The following is a 26,229-nucleotide window of genomic DNA, read 5'->3' as shown; positions in this document are numbered from 1 at the left end:
AATCTGTTTTCATGTCCTCACTTTAAATATAAGGCATTTCCTAGCATCGTATAGGTTTTCCTCCATAGCTCCCACTCTCATTTCACAATTGCCTTCTCTACTTTATGAAAGACAGACCTATTCTTCACTCATCCACAATCTTACTATATTATTCTCTGTGTGCCCTAAGGTATGACATCTTCTAGGGTATCAAAAGAATATAAAAAAATGTTTTTCAGGGAAGCCTCCTTTAATGATTAAACAAGGCTCTATAAAATACCTAGAGCTTACTGTTTTTCCCTTGCACATAAAAGTGTCTGTTAGGAGCACAGCCTGGCATCATAAATGAGGTCTTTTGACCTTTGTCTTGATAGTCTGAAGTGAGATATATAGTAGTATGTGGACATTGGAAGAGATGTCAACTTTTCTTTAAAGACTTCGCCTCTTCTATTCCTGGGTTATATTGTGGCCAAAGAATGCACTGATATTGAGGAAGTTTGATAACAACTAAACATGGTAGTCTCAAAATTCTCCTGAGGATTTATTATTAGGAAAAGAGAAGTATCTTTGATCAGTCAAAGCGGTACAGGATTTTTTTAAATTCTACTGTAATATTTTCTAAAACCACATTTTTCAAGTAACACTGGATAAATACCCATAGCAAAAATTTTAGGCAAATTATTTTAGATCAGATGGGTATTACTCAGAACAAAGCACTTAAAACCAAATTTAACCAATATTCAATGTATAGCCAATTTTCATTTCATTTCATCTTATTAAAGGTTTGAAACACTTCTACGTCCTATTAACAAAAAATAAAATTGTATGCTAGCTGCTGGAGCAAGTTAGTTTTCAGCAATATATGCCTTTCACGTTCATCAAAAACACAGGAAAAAGTGATTGTGACTTCTAAATAACTGAATGAGCATCATTTCTGCATTTTAGTATTTGACTCCTTTTTGTTATTCTCTAAGGCTGAAAACCACAGCACCCAATAGAGTTACGTACATATATCTTCAGAAGGAATGCCATGTGTTTTCTTATATGTCTGACTGTGAAAATAATATTTTTAGCTACCACATTGTATTGTATTATTAAAATATAAATAATACTTTATAGCTTTCCTTTTATTATCAGGATTAAAAATAGAGATGAAAAATAACTAAATCGATACATATATTTTAATAATGCTGTTTTTACTAATTTATCTATGTTCTGTAATTTATCAATAATTTTCATCACATTTCTCAAAATATACATTACGTACTTATGTGAACTGAAAAATGAAATGAAAATACAGACTCTGACACAAAGTATGGCTGAGTTGGTCGATTCATTTGACAGTGAAAACACTAGATTTGATAATTAGGTTATAAGGCAGACTTATTTCATAAATTAAAATCAACAATATTTCTATTTCCCCCACCCTTCTGAGAATACAAGGTGTAACAATGTACCTCTGAGCAAAATAATGAAATAACAGATACAGGTTCATAGATATTAGACAAGCTTTGTTAGTGCCCTTTTTGGTTATATAAGCTCAAAAATTAAATTACAGTCCTCTAAAGACTGGTAATGAATCTTCTTGCAAATCAGTCATTTTTTAATTTTTCCATTTTACAAAATTGAGATCAGACCTCATTGTCAGCTGATAAATCAAAACTTTTTTTGTGATAGATCACCGTGATTATTTTGCTTATGATTCACAGGGAATGCAAACAGATGAGTGTTATCTACAAGCAAACTTTTTATATGCTCCTTTATTTTTTATAGAAACAAAAATCCTTTAGGGCCATTGTCCAATCCTTCAAACAGACAGCTAGTCTATAGAATGTTAAGGGACCAAAAGCAAAAAATAACCAACTAACTAACTAACTAAATAAATAAATAAATTTTCAAGAGAAAATGACAAAGGGAGATTTTTCTTAATAGACTGAATGCAATCCTCAGCATGATCACATGGCGTCATTGAACCTCCATGAAAACTGAAGCTTACTGTATTTCTGTGGGATGATGGTGAATTTTCTGTGTCAATTTGTCTAGGCTATAGTGCCTATGTGTTCAGTCAAGTGCCAGTCTACATGTTGCAGTGAGATTTTTTTTTTTTTTTTTTTTTTTTTTGGTTGTAACAGTAGACTTTGAGTAATGACAGTTATTTAATACTCTCTATCACATGGTGGGCCTCATCCAATCAGTTGAAGGCCTAAAAGATTTGGGTTTCCCAAAGAAGCAGCAGTTCCGCTCAAGATTGCAACAAAGAAACACTGCCTAAGTTTCCAGCCTGCAAATGTTGGACTCAAGATGGTAGCATCAACTCTTGCCTGCACTTCCGGTCCGATAGCCTGATCTTCGTATTTCAGACTCGTGAGCCCCACAATTGCGTAAGCCAACTTTAAGAAATAAATTGCATCTCAATCTAAATATATCCTATTGGTTCTGTTTCTCTGCAGAACTTTGACTAATACCACAGGAAAGGCTGCTGCTGAGATCCCTGCTTTGTATAGGCTTTGGTGTATGTAAATTGCAACTCTTACTGACAGAAGAATTTGAATATGTAGCCTGTATTTGTCAGCCTCCTCTTGTTAATCACAGGTACTGCTGACAGCTCTCCATAGATACGTGGTCTGCACTGTGGTTAGCAAAGGCTAATGGGTGAGATAAACTGTGTAGAACAAAGTTTGTCGGGAGAAATAATGAGATGCGGGTTTGAATGTAGTGGTAGACATGAGCGGAAAAAGCACCAAACATTAGTAGGGAAGACAGGGAATTGACTGGTTTGGAAGAGGGGAAGAATAAGCGCCAACTACATTGAGCCTTAGTACTGGATGAATTTGCTGAGCCAATTAACTGCAAATCAATTTCTACCGTTCCACGAAATTTCAGAAACAGTGATATGCCCAGGCTGCAAAGAATCTAGTTTAGGTAGTGCAGAACTGAGTTGACCTGTCTTCCTCACTGTGCATTCCCCAGCTTTTCTCAAATGTAATCTGTGTTGCTGAACAATGATGGCTCAAAGGTTGGATGGAAATTTTTATACTGCCACAGATAATCCCCTTATGAATAATTGAGTGTTGACTACACAAGTGACTTAATAGTTTAGCAATCATTTTCTAATTCTACTTTATGGTTTCTTTGCCTACTTTGGAAATAGGCACTGGTAAATTAAATTGGACATCCTCACTGTAAATAGAAAAGCTTAGGAAATACATACAGGCATGAAATATTCATGAGGATGCAATTCCCTAGAAATTTATAAGCAGTTCCCACTCCTATGTATTATAGAATTGAAATCTCAATTATACAAAGCCAGCTAATATAAGACAGGAAAAGATGCCAGGTAATCACAGTTATAGTAATAACACAGAAAGCATCACCATGAACATAAAACTTATGAGCCCTTGAAACAAATTTGCTTTCTGAATAGAAAATCAAAGTACAAAACATGACAGTGTATCAATTGGAAAACTATGTTATAATAATATGAATACAAAAAAAAAAAAAAAACCACTATTAGCTTAAGTATGCTCTCTCTATGCTGGCCAATCCAAGCCTACTTACTTTTTGAAAGATCAAGGGTATTCGAGTTCCTGGTACTTTCCGCTGATCTTGTTCTAACAACACTGTCAGTGGAACACAAAAAAGACCAGAATCTGCAAGAAAAAAATGAAATTTCCTCACTTTTGTCAATCTATAAAACATTAATATAAAAATGTTAAAGCATAAGATTTCTGACACTGTCAATCAGACAACTATTTATTGAGCACCTACTAAGTGAATGACAGCATCTCAACATTAGAGATATGCTGGCCAATAGTAAAATCCTGGTCCTGCCTTTTAGAGCAATGCAGCAAGGAAAGACAACTAAACAAATGATTGCAAATAATTACCAACATAATTAGAAAAGTGCAAACTGCCGCAAAGAGAGACAGAGTGCTGTGAGAACATGCAAAATATCCAAATCATTTACTCAATGTAATCAAATTAAAAATTCTTACTTAAAAGCAAATATTGGCCAGGTGCAGTAGCTTATGTCTGTAATCCCAGCACTTTGGGGAAGCCAAGGTGGGAGGATTGCTTGCACCCAGGAGTTCAAGACCAGCCTAAGCCTAGGCAACATAGTGAGACTCTATCTTTATGAAAAATCAAAAAAAAAAAAAAAAATTAGGCAGGCTCCTATAGTCTCAGCTACTTGGGAGGCTGAGACTGGAGGAGAGCTTGAACCTGGGAAGTTGAGGCTGCAGTGAACCATGAGTGCACCACTGCACTCTAGCCTCAGTGACAGACCTATCATCTTTCTTTTTTTTACATCACTAAAAAAAAGAAAATATCATTCATCTTTTACATATTAAATAGACATGGAGCATTTTACAATACAACAAAATTTACATGCTTTCTGAAAAATCAGACAAGATTATAATCTTGTTCTACAAATGTTTCTCGTTAGACAATAGATACTTGATATTCTTAAATTTAAATGTGTAGTTGTATATACTTAGAAATAGCTCCAGAAATAAATGACAGCTAATAATTTATAATTTTTCTAAATTAAAATCATATGCCTTGAGTCTGCTATGAACATGGCTTCTTCCAGAACCTCCACCCTGCCTCCATCACTGAGTGGACCGTTAGCACCAAAGTGATAACTTTTTCCTTTATGACATACATCAGCATGGAAATGAAAATCATCTGTGAACATGAAAAACGGGATTATCTTGTGGCATGAGAACAGACATTGGAGACTGTGACACTTAATGGAGATGCCATTCAAAAGAATGCCGGTAACCCAGCAAATAACTTTTTGGTTTGGGAATTCAGAATAGATGCAATCTGAAGAACGCCAAGGGTATAGGGTATTACATAAAATCAGTATCTTGGATAAGACAAACAGGTATTAAATAAAGATGGGAAGAAATTCTATTAACAGTGATAGCCTTGATATAAACAACTTAATATTTCTTTGCCAGGATACAATTCTAAAACATAGCATTAACCAAAAAAAAAAACCTCTCTGAGCCACTTTAAAAATCCTGGGCACTGACCCACAACTATGTAAATTGTATTTCTATTTTATGTTTGGAGAAGGCTTTGTGATGAGCTTCTCAGAAAGCATCTGAAGTCTTCATTATCCATAATGGGCTTATAAAAAATCAGAGCACCATTTAACTCAGAAATTCACCATCCTAAGCTTTAAGCTAAAGCACTCAAAGGAACTAGGCACAGAATGAGGTCTTCTGGGGCCCAGCATGACAGAGGGCCAGAAGGGAAGGTACACTTCAGTCCTACAGAGTAATTGACTCTAAAACCTAAATCAGGTGAATACTTGTCTTTGTGAATGTTACCATAGGAATTCAATAATCCTCATTCTTGGTTTCTCTTTAGGAGATACCTCTAAGGTTAAACAAGAGGACAAAGATTCCTAAACAGTAAAGCTTCGTCAACAGAGAGTTATGTGGATTTCATGACCAATAAATTACTGGAGAAACAAAAACTGAGGAAGTGTCTGTTTTCTATTATATTATAAAAAAGAAATTGTTTCTTTAATGGGTAAAACAAGGTACTAATTAAAAAAAAAACAAAAATCGCGGCCGGGCACGGTGGCTCAAGCCTGTAATCCCAGCACTTTGGGAGGCCGAGGCGGGTGGATCACGAGGTCGAGAGATCGAGACCATCCTGGTGAACATGGTGAAACCCCGTCTCTACTAAAAATACAAAAAATTAGCTGGGCATGGTGGCGCGTGCCTGTAATCCCAGCTACTCAGGAGGCTGAGGCAGGAGAATGACCTGAACCCAGGAGGCGGAGGTTGCGGTGAGCTGAGATCTCCCCATTGCACTCCAGCCTAGGTAACAAGAGCGAAACTCCGTCTCAAAAAAAAAAAAAAAAAAAATCATGCCACATTTCCATGACGAGTACAATCTAGTGGCATTGCTGTGCCACAATGGTGTTATTTTCTTAATAGTAGGGGAAAGACTGTCTGCAAAATAGGTAAAATTCGAATGTCCAGGAACAAAGGGGCAGACTACTAACTGGCCTATTTATTTCCTATCCAATGAATAACCAAAGTTATCATTTAGAATCAATCATCCTAAAGTCATTTTTCAAGATCTGATTCTGGAAATAAATATGTACCAAGGAGTTACCTTTTGAAATATATAGTTTTCAAAGGAGAAAGCACATGGGTTAAGAACCCTTGCTTCACAATTTCCTTCTATGAGAATTATTTGATTATGCCTTCATTTTCTATAGTCTAGGACTCAGTGTATTTCCATCAAGTTATAAAACTTTTGAAGACAACATCTTAGAATATAAACTGTAGATGTATTCAGGTGTTGGTTTATTTTGTAGGTGTTTCCTTTGCCTGCCAGAAATCCTGCTAAAAAGCCAAGTCCCTCTTGCTATTTTAGAAATAAATCCAACTGTCTGTCATTTCATGATTACCTTTTGTTTTGATTTTCACAGCTTTTTGTTGTTTCAACTCAATACCCAATACATCATAGAGGGCCGTCAGCTCAATTAGGGCTAAAGGGCAAACTTTCTTCATGTCCTGGGATGCGAGGTCACCAATCCTTGTGGTACCCGTTTTGTCTTTTGGCACTCTGAAATTCTAAAATAGATATCATTAATTAATACAGCAAAAGTTTATAGCACCTAACCCCCATTGAAATGCAAGAAGAAAAAACCAACTCTAGAAAGAAGTTATGCTCAGACTAAGTGATAAGAAAAGCCACAATAGAATTTCTCCAGTCAGAATGAAGAGTGATTCTTCATGACAATGACTCCTAAAGCTGCGGAGTGTTGAGGGTCAACATTCAAAGTCTGACAGACAATGAGACCAGACCATGTATTTGGAATGTTAATCCCAGTGGCTCAGAGGGCAAAAGAGACAGTGAGCCCAAAGGAGAAAAAGACTTGTAGTTAAGTGACCTTCAGAAACCAAGGAAGGCTAGAAGTCAAGCATAATCTATGAAGGGAAAGGGAAAGGGGAGGGGAACAGGGAAGGGGAAAGAGAGCAGGGAGGGGGGAAAGAAAGAGGAGAGGAAAAGGAAAGAGGAGGAGGTAAAGAAAGAGGGGAAAGGGGGGAAGGTGGGAAGGGAAGAAGGAGCGGGAGAAGGAGGAAGGGGAAAAAGAGGGGGAAAGGGGAGGAAGAGGGGAGGAGGAGGGGAGGGGAAGGGGGAAGGAAAAGAGGAGGGGGAAAGCGAAAGAGGAGAAGAAAGGAGATGGGGAGGAGAGGGAGGAGAAAGAAGGTGAGAGGGAAAGCGAGGGGGGAGGGGGAAGACAAAGGGAGAGGGGAAGGGGAAGAGAAAGGGGGAGGGGAAGGGGGAGGGGAAAGGAAGAGGGAGAGGGAGGAGGGGGCGGGGAGGGGAAAATGGGAAGGGAGAAGGGAAGGGGGAAAAGGGAGGGGAGGGGCAGGAGGGGGGGAGAGAGGAAGAGGAGGGGAGAAAGCAAGGGAAGAAGGGGAAGGGGGGAAGGGAAAAGGGAGGGGGAGAAGGGGAGGGGAGAAGAGGAAACCAGAGGAAGACGACATGAGGAAGCCAAGTAGGGGGAAGAGAAAGAACAGTAGCCATGAGTACATGCTTAGAATGTGCCAAGTACCCTTCCCATACACTTATGTATTTTTTAATTGTCACAAAAACCAACTAAGATTGGTCCAGAAAGTCTATAGTACATTGGGGTAAGAGCAGAGGACACAGGGAATTGAAGATCATGGACTTCAGAGCTCACCAGTCATCTAGCTACTTACTAGCTGTGTGCCCTGGGCAACTGCTTAACCTTTCTTTCTGCAAAATGGGAGAGGGTGGGGGAGGAAGGAGGAAAAGGGCAACGAAAAGGAGGAGGAGGAGGAGGACGGGCCACTGAATTCAGAGGGCTGCGGTGAGGTTCAGTGCCCAGCACTTCCCAAGGACTTTTATGTGGTTGCTACTCAGGTTGAGTATCCCTCATCCAAAATGCTTGAGACTAGAGAGCTTTGGCTTTCAGATTTTGAAATATTTTTAGATACACAATGAGACATCTTGGGGATGGGTCCCAAGTCTAAACACAAAATTTATGTATGTTTTATACACACATAGCCTGAAGGCAATTTTATAAAATATTTTAACTAATTTGCATGAAACTCAGTTTGTGTTAAGTACTTATGTGTAGGATTTTTCACTTGTGGCACCATGCCAGTGCTCAAAAGGGTTCGGATTTTGGAATATTTAGGATTTTGGATTTTTGGATTAGGAATATTCAACTTGTGTATTACTTTCACTGCTGAATAAGCTGGGACTAAGATGTTACTTCATGATCACAAGTACGTAGAGATGTGGGTTTTGCCTTTCTCAAATATCATCTTTTAATATTAAACACATTAAACATAAGAAAACAAACCACGAGATAAAAAGACAAATTTCACAAGTGTGTGCATTTAATACAAATTATAGTCCCATTGTGTTTACCCATTACTAAAACTGATCATTCTCTTACAGTTTGGGTTTACCTTTGAATTTTTCATTTAAGTCAATTGCTGATTAGCTAATTTAACTGCATCTATTTTATTCTCTTTGCTTTATTTTTTGCAAAATATCATTAACACTTCATTGTCTAAATACTAGGGCAAAAGACATGTCCTAAATCAGTAATTCTCTAAGTGTAGTCCAGGGACCACTGGGGTATCCAATACCCTTCCAAAAAGTCCAAAACTATTTTAATAATTAGTGAGACATTATTTTGCCTTTCACATTCTCATTCTCTCATGAGTATACAGTGGAGTTTTCCAGATGTAAATGAGTGCTATCGCAGCAGACTGAATGCAAACAGAAATACGAGAATCCAGCTGACTTCAGCTAAACCCAGACCTAGAGACTAGCTAAAATTAAAACCATGATACACTTAATTTTTTTTCAGAAAATATGGCTATTTTCCATTTTGAAAAAGGTATTTGTGTTAACTGTAATATTGTTATATTAAATGGATTTATAGTTTTTCAATTTCTCAATTTTGTTTTCAGATATGGTAAGTGTCCATAGGTATAAGCCACATAAACAGAAGCTTTCTGGGGCCCTTAATAATTTTTCAGAGTATAAAGGAGTTGTGAGATGAAAATGCTGCAGTCACTCTCCTAGAGCAATTCGTAAAACCTGTGACTTTTAGTAAATGAGAAGCTAATTCCCTTTAAGCAAACTCGATTCCAAGAGAGAGCCTTCAAGTTCACTGTAAGAGGAGAGGTGTCTTTCTTAAGTGTTTGTTATGTATTTTGTTTTCCTAGGAGAACCTCAAATAAACAGCAATGAACATCACTGAAGACAGAGCCTAAGGAAATTTCCAGCAGTGGGCGGGACGGCCTCAATGGGGCACTGCACAGGGTTCGAGAAAGTGTAGCCCTTACTGTTTTCATCAATTACTATGTGACCTGTGGCAAATGATGTCCCCTTCTGTGCCTTAGCCTCCTCATCTGTAAAATGAGAATAACAACTGAACCTGACCTATAAGTTGTGGTGATGATCAAATTATAAATAGCACTCAAAAGGTATTACATATTATATTTTTAATGGAGTTTTTAAAATAATAGCAACATTTCACGGTCTTTCTTTATTCCTTTTTTTTTTTTTTTTTTTTTTTTTTTTGAGACAGAGTTTCGCTCTTGTTACCCAGGCTGGAGTGCAATGGCGCGATCTCGGCTCACCGCAACCTCCGCCTCCTGGGTTCAGGCAATTCTCCTGCCTCAGCCTCCTGAGTAGCTGGGATTACAGGCACGCGCCACCATGCCCAGCTAATTTCTTGTATTTTTAGTAGAGACGGGGTTTCACCATGTTGACCCGGATGGTCTCGATCTCTTGACCTCGTGATCCACCCGCCTCGGCCTCCCAAAGTGCTGGGATTACAGGCTTGAGCCACCGTGCCCGGCCCGGTCTGTCTTTATTCTTATGTGTCATGGCAAGGTAAGAAAAAAATGACAATAATAATTCTCCTATCTGCAAAACAGTTCCTCATTTAATTCTGCAAAAGTCCCAGTAAGATAAGAATGACTACAGCATCTTCTAGGTGAAGAAATGGAGACTCAGTTAAGTGCCTTAAACATGGCCACAAAGCCAGTGATGTAATAGGATGCAAATTCAGTTCTCCTAATTCCTAAGTTTTGTAACCATTCTGTTCTACTCCATTTTCCCCATCCACCGGAGTAGGCAGGAGACATCTAGGTTGATAGGTGTTGATGTGGTACTGGGAGTGCCTCAAGGAGAGGAGCTACTTCCTAATCACTTCCATAACCCTGTTAGACCGTAGACCTGGCACACGATGCGTGCTTTGTCACAGTCCGCTAAATGAATAAAGACATACATCCTACAGGGAAGAGAGCACAGAATCAAACTCAGAGAGGTGAAGGGCCACTGGCTTCGTGTTCCCCTGATTTTCTGTGATTTGTACTGAGTTTTCCTTTTAACAATCACGCAAAACTCGTCACGTTTTTCCCCTGCTCGGCCCTACATTTCTGCTAATTGTTTCGTTTTCTGAATGTTGAATCAACCATATTTACCTTTTTTTAAAAAGAAAAATGTCCTAAATGTTTACATTAAAATCAGTTGCTTTGGGTCTAATAAGCCAGACACATGTAATACAGTCATTCAAAGCATTACCCAAGGTAAATGTTTAGAGAATCCTGAAATATGATTAATTCAAACATTTGATTTACCTAGCGATATATGTCATGAGCTTATTTATTTATTTATTTATTTAAACATTGTGCCTAATGAAGGAGTTAGTTCTTTATCCCAATGTTTAATTCATAGCAGCAGCTTTAAATATTTATGAAGTTTCCATCGTTTTTTTCTAATAGACTGAATGGTTCAGTTTGTTGGCTAAGAGAAAGCAGTGAAATTTCAGCAAGATTAAAGATCTCTACTTCTTGAAAAATATGTTTAAAGAAAAGAATAAGGACAGGCACAGTGGCTCATGCCTGTAAGCCCAGCACTTTGGAAGGCCAAGGCGGGTAGATGGCCTAAGGTCAGGAGTTTGAGAGCAGCCTGACCAACATGGTAAAACCCTGTCTCTACTAAAAATACAAAAACTAGCCAAGTGTGGTGGCGGGTGCCTGTAATTCTAGTTACTCCGGAGACTGAGGCAGAAAAGTCACTTGAACCTAGGAGGTGGAGGTTGCGGAGAGCCATTGCACTCCAGCCTGGGTAACAAAAATGCAACTCCATCTCAAAAAAAAAAATAAAAAAGAAAAGAAAATAATAAAATAAAAATTTTCAAAAAAAAATTATAAGGTCATTGGTTCCCAGGTATTTCCACAAATTAGCTAGGTAGTTTTTCCTGGCTGTGTCGCTCTTTTGCAGGTTTTGTATGAGGGGCCCTTAGGCACTGCGTCACTAATAATAAACCTGATTTTTTACTCATCAAATCACTCTAGCTTTGACTTGGAAAGCAAGAGAAAGGCTTCAAACGCATAGTCATTAATGTCAAGCCTCAGCATGTCAAGTTACCTCTCTAAGCTGTTTCCATGAATGAAAAACAGGGATCTCTACCTCCTCGAGGTCATCTAATGAATAAAATAATTACAGAGCATAATTTCTGAGATATAATGTGTATACACTAAGTAGCTACATTTTCAAACTAAAGCAAATTAAAGGTTATAAATCTGATCTCCAAATTTAAGAAGAGAAATTTGAATCCACTGTGAGAGATCATAAAGAGTTAACAAAGACTACTCGATGCTGTGAGGAAAAGGAAGTGAATATGAAATGAGGTCAACAGAGAACAATGTATTACATAAAGCCTACTGCTTATTTACAGAAGGAGGGGCGCATGGAACGGAAATGGGACTTAAGGTTTTATCTGTTTAGACACCTGCCTCAGAGTACTGAATACAAATCTTTACTTCTTCAACCATGGGAAAGACTTGTAGAAACTTTGCAATGAGTCCATACCTTCTAGAAGACAAATGAACTAAAAAAAAGTTTGTACCGATGAGTATATGCATATTTGCATAAACAAATAAATGGACAGATTAACCATAATGTCTACAGCATGCAGCCTAAATCAAAGGTGATTTCACATATTTATTTGATCTAATATAAGTTCACAATCAGGAAAGACTTAACAGGAAAACTGATCTTGAGCTAGTCTCTGAGGAATAGATAAAGGTTTCCTTGACAAATATAGAACAACAGAGGGGTAGAAAGGGAGAGGTCACTTTAAACTTGGGGCACAACATGATTAAAATCAAGAAGGTAGGTGAGCGTAAATTAGCTAAACAGAGAAGAAAATGGCAGAGGGAGTTTTGATTTGAAAGCTCCCAAGTGGAGATTAGTTATATTTCATTCCATTGTTTGAGTCAATAGCTTAAAAGCTAACAATGTCTTCATTTTGTTTAGATTCTACTGTTCTTCAATTTAAAACCTTTCCACATTTTAAGATGAAAACCGTCATTCTAAAATCATACTCTTCAGCCAAGCTCAGTGGCTTACGCCTGTAATCCCAGCACTTCAGGAGGCTGAAGCTAGCAGATCACAAGGTCAGGAATTCAAGACCAGCCTGGACCACATGGTGAAACCCCATCTCTACTAAAAATACAAAGAATTAGCCAGTGTGGTGGCATGCATCTGTAACCCCAGCTACTCGGGAGGCTAAGGCAGGAGAAGCACTTGAAACCAGGAAGCGGAGGTTGCAGTGAGCCGAGATTACACCACTGCACTCCAGCCTGGGTGACAGAACAAGATGCCGTCTCTAGAAAAAATACAAGGAAGAAAAACATACTTTTCCTAAGAATAGTCTGGCAGGCCACATTTGCATACTCTTTACTTTTCCCATTAGGTATAAGCACAGATTTTTAAAAATATACAAGAAAGCCAGGCACAGTGGCTCACACCTGTAACCCTAGCACTTTGGGAGGCCAAAGCAGGTGGATCACCTGAGGACAGGGGTTTGAGACAAGCCTGGCCAACATGGTAAAACTCCATCTCTACCAAAAATACAAAATTAGCCAGGCACAGTGGTGGGCACCTATAATCCCAGCTACTTGGGAGGCTGGGGCACGATAATAGCTTGTACCCAGGAGGTGGAGGTTGCAGTGAGTGAGATCATGCCATTGCACTCCAGCCTAGGTGACAAGATTGAAACTCAATCTCAAAAATAAAATAAACACACGCACACACACACACCCCTACAAATAATTCAGATGTCCACAACTGGTTCAATAAATTATAATACATCCATACAATGGAGTAGAATGTATCTAATAAAAAAGAAGTGAGAAATATTCCTCTATACTACTTTGGTATGATTTCCAGAATATACCACTAAGTCAACAAAACAAAAATCAAGGTGGAAAAAACTGAACAGCAAGCTACCATTTACCTATGAACAAAAGGATAAACCATGATATTAAAAGGAAAGAAAGTCTGCCTCTAAGAGACGGGATTTAATACATTGGTAGTTGAAGGAGAAAAGCTAGACTATTAATACACGTTGTTTTTCAACTTCACTGTTGGATTGTCTATTTTACATACTTATAAACCAAAATTCAATTTCAAAAAAAAGCAATCTCTAAAAATTGAAAATAAAGTAAATTAACCAAAGTAGGTATGCAGTTGATGGCTTAACCATACAAAGAATAACAATCCTATGCAACCTAAAACACAGTAATTTTACTGTATAAAGTCCCTTTTACAATGTACCCCCAACACACATACACATGCAAAAAAAGAAGAAAAAAAAAAGAAAGAAAAACAAGTTTAAACCATTTCTATTAGTCATATTGTTGATGGTAGTATTAGCATATTCTGAGAATGCTGTGCATTATGTAGGATAAAGCAAACATGTAATTATGTGATATTCTAAATCTATCATCTGCCATTTCCTGAGATCTGCAATTCTCAGCATGAAAGACAGAAGATAGTGATGTACCTCTGTCCGCTGAAAAGGCTCAAAAGTAATGGCCAACTCAAAGAAATGAACACTCCTAGTGCCCTGAGCATAGTCACAAAAGTCTATTTCTGTTAAATGGAATTAGGGTTTCCTTCAGAAACAAATCAATCTAGGTCTGGAAGAGAAAATACACCAGACAAGCCTGTAAAATCTAGTCCAGGGTCATGTCAAATACAGGTAAATCCATGAGGTAAGACTATTTTTTATAAATATATATAAGTCCATGAGTCAAGACTACTTTTTACAAAACAAATTAAAACAATAATTGGTCACAGGTGAAAAATGCCAGTAAGCCAACAATTTCTGAAAATCAATAAAAGGTAAAAATGACCGCTTTGAAAAAGTTGTTCTCAAAGAAATAGTCAAATAAAAAGAAGAACATATTAGATCATAATTTTGTAACTGTTAATAAACTAATGGATTCAGGTATTAATCAGCAGCAGCTACTATGCTGACAAAAAAAGAAAGACAAACAGATATATGAGCTTCTCAACAGAAAACACATAATCACATGTATCAGACGTAGTCTTGACCTAAGCCCCACCAAAAAAAAAAAGTGAAACTGAATCTGATCATCAATTTCAAGTCAACTAATTTATAAGAAACAAAAGAACATGTTAAACAACATCAGGGAATAGTCAGAGGGGGAAACTCTCCACAACTTAATAACCGGGTTTCTTCAATAAATTAATGGGGAGGGAGGAAGGAAAAATAGTGAGAGAGTGGAAGGGATCGAGGAAAAGGGAGAAAGTAGCGGCAAAGAGAGAGAGGGAGAGAGAAAGAAATAGAGGATATTTTAAAATTCTTAAAAGATATATCTATTAATTGCAGTAAAAGAGCCTTATTTGGATCCTGGCTCAAACTGTACAAAAAGATGATAAAATTATGTGATCCCATTTGAAATCTGAACACCGATTAGATGTTTGAAATTAAAAATTGTTAGCATTTTTGGTACAATAATAGTTACATGGTTATGAGTTTTAAAATTCCCTCTTTGCCTTTTAGGAATAGAGATGATAAAATAGAATTCAGAGATGTATTTCAAAATAACACAGAATACGGAAGTGGGTGGGGGTATGGATAGGCCAGGATTGGCCACGGGTTAATGAATGTTGGGGCTGAGTGCCGAGTATTTGGGGGTTCAGAATACCATTCTTTTTAACTTTTGCCTGTGTGAAATTCTGCATAAACAAATGCATACTTTAGAAAATACAAGACATTCAGTAGCCGTGAGAACATTCACTGCACAGAGCTTGGTTTCTAAATACAAATCACTGCTAAAAAGTACCAGAGCTTCTTGAAGACATGGATGCTTTCAAGTCTGCAGGAAGAAAATGACAAAGAGAGCCTGGAACATCTTGTGCTAGAAAGTGAAGAAGCAATTATGGAAGACTGTCAGCCAATAAGTGTAGAAGGAATAATAGAATTTTAAAATAACCATTTCTCAAGCACCAGTCTAGTTATTGTTTCAGGCAAAGTTAAAAATGGATGGTGAAACCACGGAGCAATAGGCTTTATTGACATATAGGAAATTTGCCCAAGTCTCAAGGATGGCAAATTATTATTAACTGCACACAGGAAAGGTACATTTTTACAAGAGGGAGAGCTAGTGAACATCTCTCCTTAGACAAGTTAGTGATCAAATTTCTATCACCAATAAAGGGACCATCTGATACCATGCACCTCTTCTGATGATGCAATCAAAGGTATAAAATGTGGCCAAAAATGTTTAACTTGAATCCAGTCCTGAAGGAACGATCAGAAAACTGACTTGGACTCTTCATTAATATTGAAAAAAAGCAGGAGACTGACATAGGTTCAAGAAAACCAAATAAACATGACAACAAATACAGTATATGACCCTTGTTTGAAACCCAAATGGGAGTGGAAAAGGGAGAAGCTATAAAGAATAATATTGTGACAACTGGAGAAATTTTGATACAACCATATATTAAACATAATGATCACTTCAGTTTAACTTTCTTAAGTATTATAATTGTGTTGTTTTCTATGTCCTTGTTAAACTAAAAACAAAAGTTAGAGCATACATGTAGACAGATATAGAAAAGAAAAAGAGGTTGTAAAATCTAAGTAACTGTTGAATAGATCTATGAAAGCCATATAGTGTTTGCCATACTATTCTTTCAACTTTTCTGTGGGTTCTACATTTTTAAAACAAAAAGTTGATGAAAAATATATTCTGGGCCAGGTGTGGTGGATCATCCCTGTAATCCCAAGACTTTGGGAGGCTGAGGTGAGAGGATTGCTGGAGCCCAGGAGTTTGAGTTATGCCTGGGCAACATAGTGAGACCTCGTCTCTCTCTCTCTCTCTCTCTCTCTCTCTCTCTCTCTCTCTCTCTCTCTGTGTGTGTAGATATATATGTATATGTGTACATATATGAATATTTATAAACAGTGTATGACGTACAGGTGACGTGGCATCATTGCCTTTGCTCTTCTGGATTTTCTCCTTGGAGCTCTCTTTCTGATTGAGTGCTTGCTCGGCAAATGATACCTCCAGGTTGATGTCTGTTTCAGAGGCAGGTGTCTTCTCAGGTAGGTTCAGCTTCTTTTCATCAACAACAAGGTTAGATGCCTGGTCTGGGGGGCAGGGAGATAAGAACCCAATTCATATGCTTTACTTCTTTATTTCTTTAAAAAAAAAAAATTCGAATGCATTCACTACATAAAAACATTTGGGGAGAATACTATGTTCTCTAGGCAATACTTAGCTGTTACTTTAATAATAAGGAGTGTACTAAAAAATCCTATGGATGGTGAATGGGAAGTGGGCAGGGAGATGGTGGTGGCTAGCAATCTATAGTTCAACTGTGCAGTCTTTGAGATCACAATCCTTAAACCGGATTCCAATTCCAAAACACTGCTGAAAGATAACAAACTTCTAATGAAAAACCTCAACCAAAACCTAAAATGCAATTTAAAAAAAAAACCTAAAATGCAATTTAAAAAAAAACAAAGAAAGAAAAACCTCAAAAGCTTTTGAAGTCTTCATTGTTGTTTTAATCTACACAGAGAAACTAAAAGCAAAAGAAGAGGGAGGTGATGAGCAGTAAACTCTTGTAAAGCTAGTAATTTACCATTTAATTAATTTACCCAGAGTGGATCAGATTCTTGGAATAAACTTCTTCCACACCCTACATTTCCTTTCTGGAATATTACCTATCTATCATAGTAAAAATTCCAAAACAAGAGTTAGTGCCAAAAAATTATCACTATGCGAGTCGGGTCTGGACGTACCTGTCACGGGAATGGTTGGGTTTGTGCCTGATTATGTCAAAGAGTATAACAGTTCCTACAACTATAAATACTAGTCAAATCATTTTCACATATTTACATCAAGATTTCAAGGATACAGTCAGTTTAACTTTTTTTGGCATTTATGGTTTCTTGTTAATCTTCCAGAAAGGAATTAACATTTAAAAACCTCTTTGCTGAAAACATCTGATTTAAGCTTTGGAGAAAATTCTTCTAAATTTGACTATTTGGTAAACTTTTGGTCTTAATGCAACGTGACATTAGAAAAAACCTAGAGCCAATAACCAAGATAATTGATATTTTCTCACTGTAGACCTTTGAATCACAGTAAAAAGCTATGAATTACAAAATGCAGTGTATACACATGCTTACGTACTAACAGGCTCACATGTGAACACAACGAAGTCATGGAAGCTAAAGTCAATTAAAAATTTAATAGATAAATGTCATAACTACATATATAATTGAAAGTCTGCAGTTCAGAAAAATAATTTTTATATTCATTTAAATTCAAAATGAATTTAAGCCATTAAAATTTTGTAACCGTTAATAAACTAACGGATCTAGATCTAGGTATTAATCAGTCTCAAGAGAAAACACACAATCACATATCAGTCTTGACCGCCTTACCACCAAAAATAAAGTGAAACTGAATCTGATCATCAATTTCAAGTCAACTAATTTATAAGAAACAAAAGAACGTGTTAAACTACACCAGGGGAATAGTCAAAGGGGAAAACTCGCCACAACTTAATTACCAGTTTTCTTCAATAAATTAATGGGGAGGGAGGAAGGAAAAACAGTGAGAGAGGAAGGGATAGAAGGAAAGGGAGAAAGTAGCGGGAAAGAAAGAGAGGGAGAGAGAAAGGGATCATCCCTGTAATCCCTTTGGGAGGCCGAGGTGTGAGGATCGACTGTTTTAATCAAAACAAGTTTAGAAGTAAATATGAATCTAGTCTCATTCAGACCCATTCAATAAGCAGGGTAAACTTTGTGGTCATGAGACCCGTGCAGCCACACAGGGCTCCAAGCTCAGGAGGGTCCCACACTTAGTTTAATGCTCTGCTGTTACATCATGAAATGTAAGTAAGAGGCCCTATATTTTCAGTTTGTCCCTGACCTTGCAAATTACATAGCTGGTCCCGGTGGCATCTCATAGTTAAGAAAGTAAGAATTGACCTGTGCTAATTCCAAAACTAAGAATGCATTTAAAGACCATTGAAATTATTAGCATTCATCTGCTGCCTTGTATATTTATGTTTCTCAACAGCCTATTTTTTAAAATTAGAATACTTATACATTTGATGGTTAACTTTTTAAAGTATCAACATGAATGTGAAAGCACAATATTAATTTTATTTTCCCTCTGGTTTATACTCTTTTATGTTTTACTGTGACTATGTACATTGGTTTCCTAGGAAACCATTCTAAGAGGAAAAAAAATGATTAGCCATTTTCTTAAATTAGAAGCTACCTTTCCAGCAGCTGAGTAGTTGTGGGCAAGAATTTAGAAACTACTCTTTCTTCTCAGCACCTCCACGTCAGGGTTGTAATAAATACCCTCACACTCACACCCACACCAACAGACTCTGCGGAATGTAAAGCTGAGTAATTATAATTAAGGTAGTATACATTCAACACATAAATTTCCTTCAAAAGCATGGCAAAAAAAAAATACTGCACATAAAAGTTCTGGCTAAAATAGAAAATCAAGTTAAGGCAGAGTACAGGAAAAAAAAAACAGTTTTGGGGCTAAAGGGGGGCGCTGCTACAAGAAATGGATGATTACTTGGTTAATAAATGATGATTGAATTATCCACTCTTAACAAGAACAGAATGTTTAAATCGACCTTTTGGCTCTTAAGGTCCTAAAATAAGTAACATTTCTGTTATCTAGTCTCTTTTTAAGCGCACAATAGCACTGAGTGACAAACAGTTTGCAAAACTCCTCAAGTTTTTCAATTGTCCAAAATATCCTGAAGTGCCTTTAAAAAAATTTTTTTAACCACCTGACTTTAAGATTCAATTGCTTTTATTTAAAAAAAAGATTTTTTCATTCCTCTGTGGAAACCCCAAAGAAAATAAGAAACTTCACATATCAATATAAAAGTTTTAAAAATTATTAGGACATTATTAATATTTCTAAATATATTTCATAGAATTTACGATTTAACGAAAAATGAACACATTACAGTGGATTAATGAATTTGAAATGTGACAACCCTTGCAACTATACAACTTAGCAACTTTTTCATTTAACATAAGTATCATTGGCGGAATATGTTTAAAAACCCAAGTGTGGGGAAAACATTCAAAAGAGACTGTGTCATCCATGCCTTCAAATTTTAATCAGAAACAGCCCCACTTTTGAACCTGAGACAATGTTTCCATGCATTTCATCCTCAACTTTCCAATGTTTGGCTTACACTAGTTAATTCACTGGCTATCGAAACAGCAAGGCATTGCCCGGAACAGGTGCAACCGGGACTACTCAGTGACTTGGATGGCATCACACATTCTCTTGTTATTCTGATTGGAGGCTCTAATTCCCACTCTGTAGCATTCCAGCAAAAGCAGATGTAAATCAAGCAGCAAGTTTGTCACATTTCACTTGGCTGCTGCAAACTAGGCAGGAAAGTGCACACCGTGAACTTGTCTCCCAGAAAGTTTGTTGCTATAGCCTACATCATGATCCCTGGCAAGGGAGGAAAATACCAAGAAAAGGACAATGTTTCCTCAGTATCCGTTCACCAACTGCCAGTCACTCTTCCCCAGAGGCCAAAGCATATTGCCATTGGCACAAAAAACCCGTCTGTCTCTCCTGACGACCCAGCTCTCTAGCAGGCAGGGTAGCTATGCCAGCTTGCTTGCCACGTCAACATCTGCGGGCACATAGATTTGAGAAAACACCTAGTGATTTCATTCAGATATACACAACTGGAGAAATAGCCACAGAACAGTAAAAAGCAAGTGCTTTTAAAAATATATATGTGTATATACACGTGCGTGCCTATTATCTTTAAGGCAGGGGTGCAAGAGAGAAGTCCTGAGAAAAGTGTGGAAGGAAAATGTCCCATCTGATCTTGAATAATGTAGGATTTTTATAGGAACGTTGGGAACACTCCTCAGTCCTCCACAGTTTACCTAATACCCCTCCCCCTACTACTTCCAAACCCAATGCAACACTATTAATGACAGGAACACACCAGTTGCTAAATTTTAGGAACATAAACATAGGTTCACCTTTGTTTTTGTTTGTTAAATAGCAATTAAGGACTACATTTTTAAGCTTAAATCTATTAACTTCATTTAGAATATTTTTCCTTTTTGTAAACAAACAAAATAGCCATAAATTCTTTCTTAGTATTAACAAAGTCTTAATAGTTACTTTTAGCAGGGCATGGTGGCTCACACCTGTAATCACACTTTGGGAGGCTGAGGCAGGCGGATCATTTGAGGTCAGGAGTTCGAGATCAGCCTGGCCAACATGGCAAAACGCTGTCTTACTAGAGATTAAAAAAAAAAAAAAAAAAAAAAAAGCCGGGCATGGTGGCACGTGCCTGTAATCCCAGCTACTGGGGAGGCTGAGGGAGAAGAATCACTTGAACCAGGGAGGCAGAGGTTGCAGTGAGCCAAGACCACGCCACTGCACTCCAGCCTGGGCAACAAAGCAAGACTCCACCTCAAAAAAAAAAAAGTTAATTTTCCTCCATACCTCGAGTTTCTAATTCATTTCTGGAATACCGAACATTGGCAGAGAAAGAAAAGGAAAAGGAAAATTATAATTAATTGCCCATAACAATCTTAACTATTTTTAAAAGTTTTTCTATAATATCTAAAAGGTTACCCCATTTACGAATTAGGAGCTTGTGATTTAAGAAAAATGCTGCAAGTTTGCTGCCTCAGTAACTAGCTGTGTGACATTGGAAAGTGGCTTCACATCTCTCAGCCTCAGTTCACGCATCTGTAAAATGGGTTAATAAGAACAATAACCATTCATCGTTTTTGAGTGTATTAAAAGAAGTAAACATCTACTGATAGCATCTGGCACATGATAAGCATTCAGGAAGATACATACATGCATTTTGAATCAGAAGATAGGGATACACATTTTAAAAAATGGAAGGTCAACTATAAGCTCAGCCTCACGTAATGATCCACTTGGGACCCTACATTAGCATTTTAATATAATTTGCTTACTAGAATTGAAGGTGAGTATAAGACTGTAACTGTTTGTTATACTAATTAAAGGGAGGAAAAAGAAAAAAAAAAAAAAACAAGAGAACAGGTTCAACATACCATCTCTTCCTTGGTATTTGTTTTCATTTGTTCTAAGTGACTGCAATTCAGTGCCATCTGGAGCCTAAACAGAAAACAGGCCATTTAGTCATCTCCAACCCAAAACCAGAGAAAATGGTATTGTAAATAATTCTGTTACTAATCTTTAGAGTACAAGAAACGTACTCAGAATTATATAATCACAGTGGAAAAAAAGATGCTAAGGTAATAATCAACAAGCAGTCATCCAAAAAATATTTGATTACATACAACTTGTAAGAGGCCATAGTAGACCCAGTGGGAAACATGAAAAAAGATATGAGTGTGTTCCTGTCATCAAGAATGCCACTGTTTAGTGGAGGAGAAAAGACAAACATGTTAAAAAATTAGTAGTATCTATTAGTTGATGAATGGATAAGCAAAATTTGGTCTATCTGTACAATGGAATGTTATTTGGCTATGAAAAGAAATGAAGTATTGATACATGCTGCAACATCAATAAACCTTGAAAGCATTGCACTAAGTGAAAGAAACCAGTCACAAAGAGCCACATATTATATGATTTCATTGATAGCAAATGACCATAACATGCAAACCATAGAGACACAAAGTGGACTTGTGGTTACCTAAGAGTAGGAAGGGAAATATGGAGAATGACTGCTAATGGATACAGGCTTTCTTTTGGAGATAATAAAAATATGCTAAAATGGATGGTGGTGATAGCTGCACGACTGTGAATATGCTAAAAAAAAAAACATTGAACTGTATACTTTAAATGGGTGAATTGCATAGTATGTGAATTATATCTCAATCATGCTGTTACAAAACTATTACAGTACTTGTCTCTAATAAAATAAAGTCTTCAAGTTAAAAAAAAAAAAGAAAGAAATGTGAGATAAATAACTAAATTACCAAACCAGCACTAAGAGCTAAAACATCAGAAGGAACTCCTGTTTTCAAGGGGTCAGGGCAGTGACCCCCAAGGAATGGAGCCTTCCAAAGGCTTATGGACATAGTAAGCCACAGCTGATTCCACTTAGCATTTAAAGTGGCCAGACAGTACTTCCTCCTTTCTAGGTAAGGCTTCAGAAGAAATTCAGAGATCAAGAAGGAGAGTGTGGATCAACCACAGAAAGAGGTCTATTCGAATTATTTTAAAAATAATATTGATAATTCTACTGGATTTTATCTCAACAGACAGAAAGTGGCCATTATAGTCTCACCACACATTTCACCTCAAGCTGTTGTCCAAGAAGGACTTCATCCTCCTGTGTTGAGAAATATTAAGTTTACCCTGACCCCATGACTCCCTGGTGGAGAATACTTTAGTTGTTCTGTATTCGGTGGTGAGCAGGTAATAGCTGCCTACTGGGTATATTTTTGAGTTATGGGAAAGCACAGAACACCTGTTTGTTAATAATAGTCACCTGTTCAGAGAGAATAAATACATGGATCAGAATCTGCTCAGGGACTCCAGCCTGGAATGCTGTCAGCCCCTGAGATTCTCAGCTCAGGAGGCTGTTGGCCCCCTGGATAGACCCACTTTGCTGTTCTATCTGGGTGTCCGCCTCTCATTGCCTTCAGGCCACCTGGGTGGGGGTCTCCCTGGCTGAGCTGGTACTTGGTACACCTGAAGTCTAAAAAGAGCCTAGAAAAGCGCTTGGCTAGGGACATCTAAGCCATTAATGCACCACTTAGAGACAGGGAAGGCCCAGGGCTGTTACAGTGACTACCAAGTCACAGAAATGGTATGTGAGTGCCCAGCATCACTTTAATCCCCTGAAGGACAGAGCAGGCCCATCCTCCGTCCCTCCTCCCACAAGCCTGCAGAGGCTGGCCCTCCATGGCACAATGAACACAGTGAGTGATTCCAATCTCACAAAAGAACACATATTTTGGAGCATGTGGTCGGAATTATTTTCCTTAGCAATTGAAGATGGCAGTACAGATGGTGTTCATTTCTGTATTATATTTCCTAGTGTCAGCAAGGCCTTCATGAGGAAGCATTTAACATGGAAGAGCTGAATATATACTCACTCAAAAACAGAAGAACTGCAAGTGAAGATGGCTGGCCCAAGTCTGCGTGAGGGATGGGGGAGATAAAGCACTTTTCTGATGGGTGGCAGTGTTTCAATTAAAGGCACACAGTGGAAGCAAGTTAACATTATTTTAATTTCCTTTTGCTAGTTCTCTCTTAAGGACTCCATCAGATGATACAATCCACCAATTACCTTGGACTCAAACCATGTGGTTCAGACACTGCCAGAAACTTGCTGGAAAATGTTGTTTCTAGCACGGTGTAGCAACATCCTCTTGGAGACTGGCAGAAATCCTGCAGTTTATATTTTGCTTAGCCTCAGCTCTCTGTTTCCTCCCCGTTTTCACTTCCTCTTAACTCCCTTAGTGAGGGTTCTCTAATTGGGAGGAAAATGTCATAATACTAAATTTCCTTACCAATCATTTTTCTTCAGCTGGAAACCTAGTCCAGTCCTTTAACACGAGTGTGGCTATCCCAAATAACCACGGGCTGGTAAGCAAGTGCTTAACTTCAGCAAGTGCCTGGAGCAATTTAAGGACCCCAAAACTCCTATAAAATGGACTGGACTTGATCTGAAATTGGTCATGCAAATAGAGTAGGAATCTGTAGCTAGAAGGGATTTCTTGCAAGAATAAAATGTCTACAAAAGACAAAAAAAGTATCTTCATGACAGGAAGATACCTTAAATACAAACCCTTCTAGTCCTCTTTCTAAATAAATAATCATACAATTTTTCTTATCTTTTATTTATAGTGTAAATAGAATCTCAGATTTAGGATGCTTAATTTCAGAATCATGTACAAAATGCAAATATACCAGGATAGAGAGTGGTTAAAAGCATGTACTTCAAAGTCAAACAAATTTGAGTTTACTATCTACAGGACACTGAATAAGTTACTTAAAATCTGGCCAGGTGCGGTGGCTCACACCTGTAATCCCAGCGCTTTGGGAGGCTGAGGCAGGCCGATCACCTGAGGTCAGGAGTTCGAGACCAGCCTGGTCAAAATGCTAAGACCCCATTCTACTAAAAGTACAAAAAATTAGCCAGGCATGGTGGCATGAGCCTGTAGTCCCAGCTACTTGGAAGGCGGAGTGAGGCAGGAGAATCGCTTGAACTTGGGAGGCTGAGGTTGCAATGAGTTGAGATTGTGTCACTGCACTCCAGCCTGGGTGACAGAGAGAGACTGCATCTCCAAAAATAAAAAATAAAATTGATGAGCCTCAGTCATCAAATGGAAATGCTAATACCTCACTCACAGGACAGCTGTAAGGATTAAGAGATAAAGTGCATAAAGTGGTTAGCACAGTAAGTGTTCACCAATGGTGGCAGCAACTCATATTATTATTATTATTACAATCATTGTTCAAGAGTGCCATTCCATGTTCATTCCCAGTCCAACCACCTCACTGGGTCTTCTAGGCCAGAGCCACTCAGGCCAGAATGTAAATCAACTTTGACCTCAAGAGCATCCTCTAGATCAGCTGATTTTCTTCTTTCTTTCTGGCAGCAAGACTTTTTCCATGAAAGAAAGAAGGATCATTTATATTCTGTGCAAGCTCCTTATGCCCTTACAGATGAATAACAGGTAATCCACCATCTGGCTTATTTGAGTAGCACTGATGTAAACCACACAGTTCTTGTACTGTTTGTTGCTGTTTGAGATGGGGTCTCGCTTTGTCACCTAGCCTGGAGTGCAGTGGCACAAACACAGCTCACTGCAGCCTCAACCTTCTGGGCTCAAGCAATCCTCTGGCCTCAGCCCCCCCAAAACAGCTGAGTCTACAGGCACACACCACCACACCCAGCTAATTCCTGTGCTTTTTATAGAGACTGGGTTTCGCTATGTTGTCCAGGCTGATCTCAAACTCTCCAGCCTCAGCCTCCCAAATTGCTGGGGTAACAGCTGTGAGCCACCCCACCTAACCTCTCAAACTTTCATCATGCCTTCCCTGATACCTCTCTTCATTCATCAGTCCCGTACTCTACCAGATCCCACAGCTTTCATTAATAAGTTAATCATCTAGACAAATATTTACTCCACCTTTTGTGTGCTGTCACTTGTGCTAAGGCTAGACACCTTAAAGTTTAACCTAAAGCTGCCTCCTTACATATCTTACGTTCATCCTAAAGGATTTCTTTGTCTTTAGTGAACTCTAACCTAATTGGATGTGTGAATAGACTGTAATCTACTCTTGTGTCAATCACCAAATTTTGGGCAATCAAAGGTGACCAACTATTCAAACCATATTCAAGTAACACAAAGCTGTAACCAATCCAGCTGTTTCTGTACCTCACTTCCATTTTCTGTAGATCACTTTCCTTTTCCTGTCCATAAATCTTCTTCGACCACACGGTAGCACTGGAGTCTCTGAATCTGCTGTGACAGGGGGCTGGGGGGCTGCCTGCTTTGCAAATTATTCTTTGCTCAATTAAACTCTATTAAATTAAATTTGTCTAAGATCTTTCTTTAACACCACAAAGGAGAAGTTACTTCGTATCTCAAGGTTCCTACTGTGTAATTCAGCTGCAATTAGCTCCCTCACACTCTACGTCATCCATCCCCAAATGAGTCTAGGGAAAAATCAAATATTCCTACAAGCATTAATAGATAGGGAAGAATATCCTGCTCCTACTTTTCTCTAAATAACAATTGGTAGTCACGTTGTCTCTGTCACCCCTAGTGGAGTTAGGGTCACTTCTAATGCTCCAAGGACACCCTCTTCCCCTAATGCATGGATTATCAAGCTGAATTTT

General features: G+C 38.0%; 1 protein-coding gene across 9 annotated transcripts in view; it reads right to left on the bottom strand.

Moving 5' to 3' along the window:
* The window catches only part of ARHGAP18 (Rho GTPase activating protein 18), a 230,945-nt gene that overhangs the window by 72,379 nt on the left and 132,337 nt on the right, over window positions 1–26,229 (bottom strand). For all 9 annotated transcript variants that reach the window (XM_074397482.1, XM_074397483.1, XM_074397481.1 and 6 more), the window contains exons 4-7: window positions 21,458–21,521; window positions 16,311–16,483; window positions 6,416–6,581; window positions 3,538–3,629 (exon numbers count right to left, since the gene is read on the bottom strand). In XM_074397482.1, the coding sequence (XP_074253583.1) occupies window positions 3,538–3,629; window positions 6,416–6,581; window positions 16,311–16,483; window positions 21,458–21,521 (495 nt within the window). The remainder of the gene's footprint in view (window positions 1–3,537; window positions 3,630–6,415; window positions 6,582–16,310; window positions 16,484–21,457; window positions 21,522–26,229) is intronic.

The sequence above is a fragment of the Saimiri boliviensis genome, chromosome 4 (genome assembly GCF_048565385.1).
Source record: "Saimiri boliviensis isolate mSaiBol1 chromosome 4, mSaiBol1.pri, whole genome shotgun sequence".
In the NCBI taxonomy this organism is placed as follows: domain Eukaryota; kingdom Metazoa; phylum Chordata; class Mammalia; order Primates; family Cebidae; genus Saimiri; species Saimiri boliviensis.
This window is presented reverse-complemented; position numbering and strand designations above follow the sequence as displayed.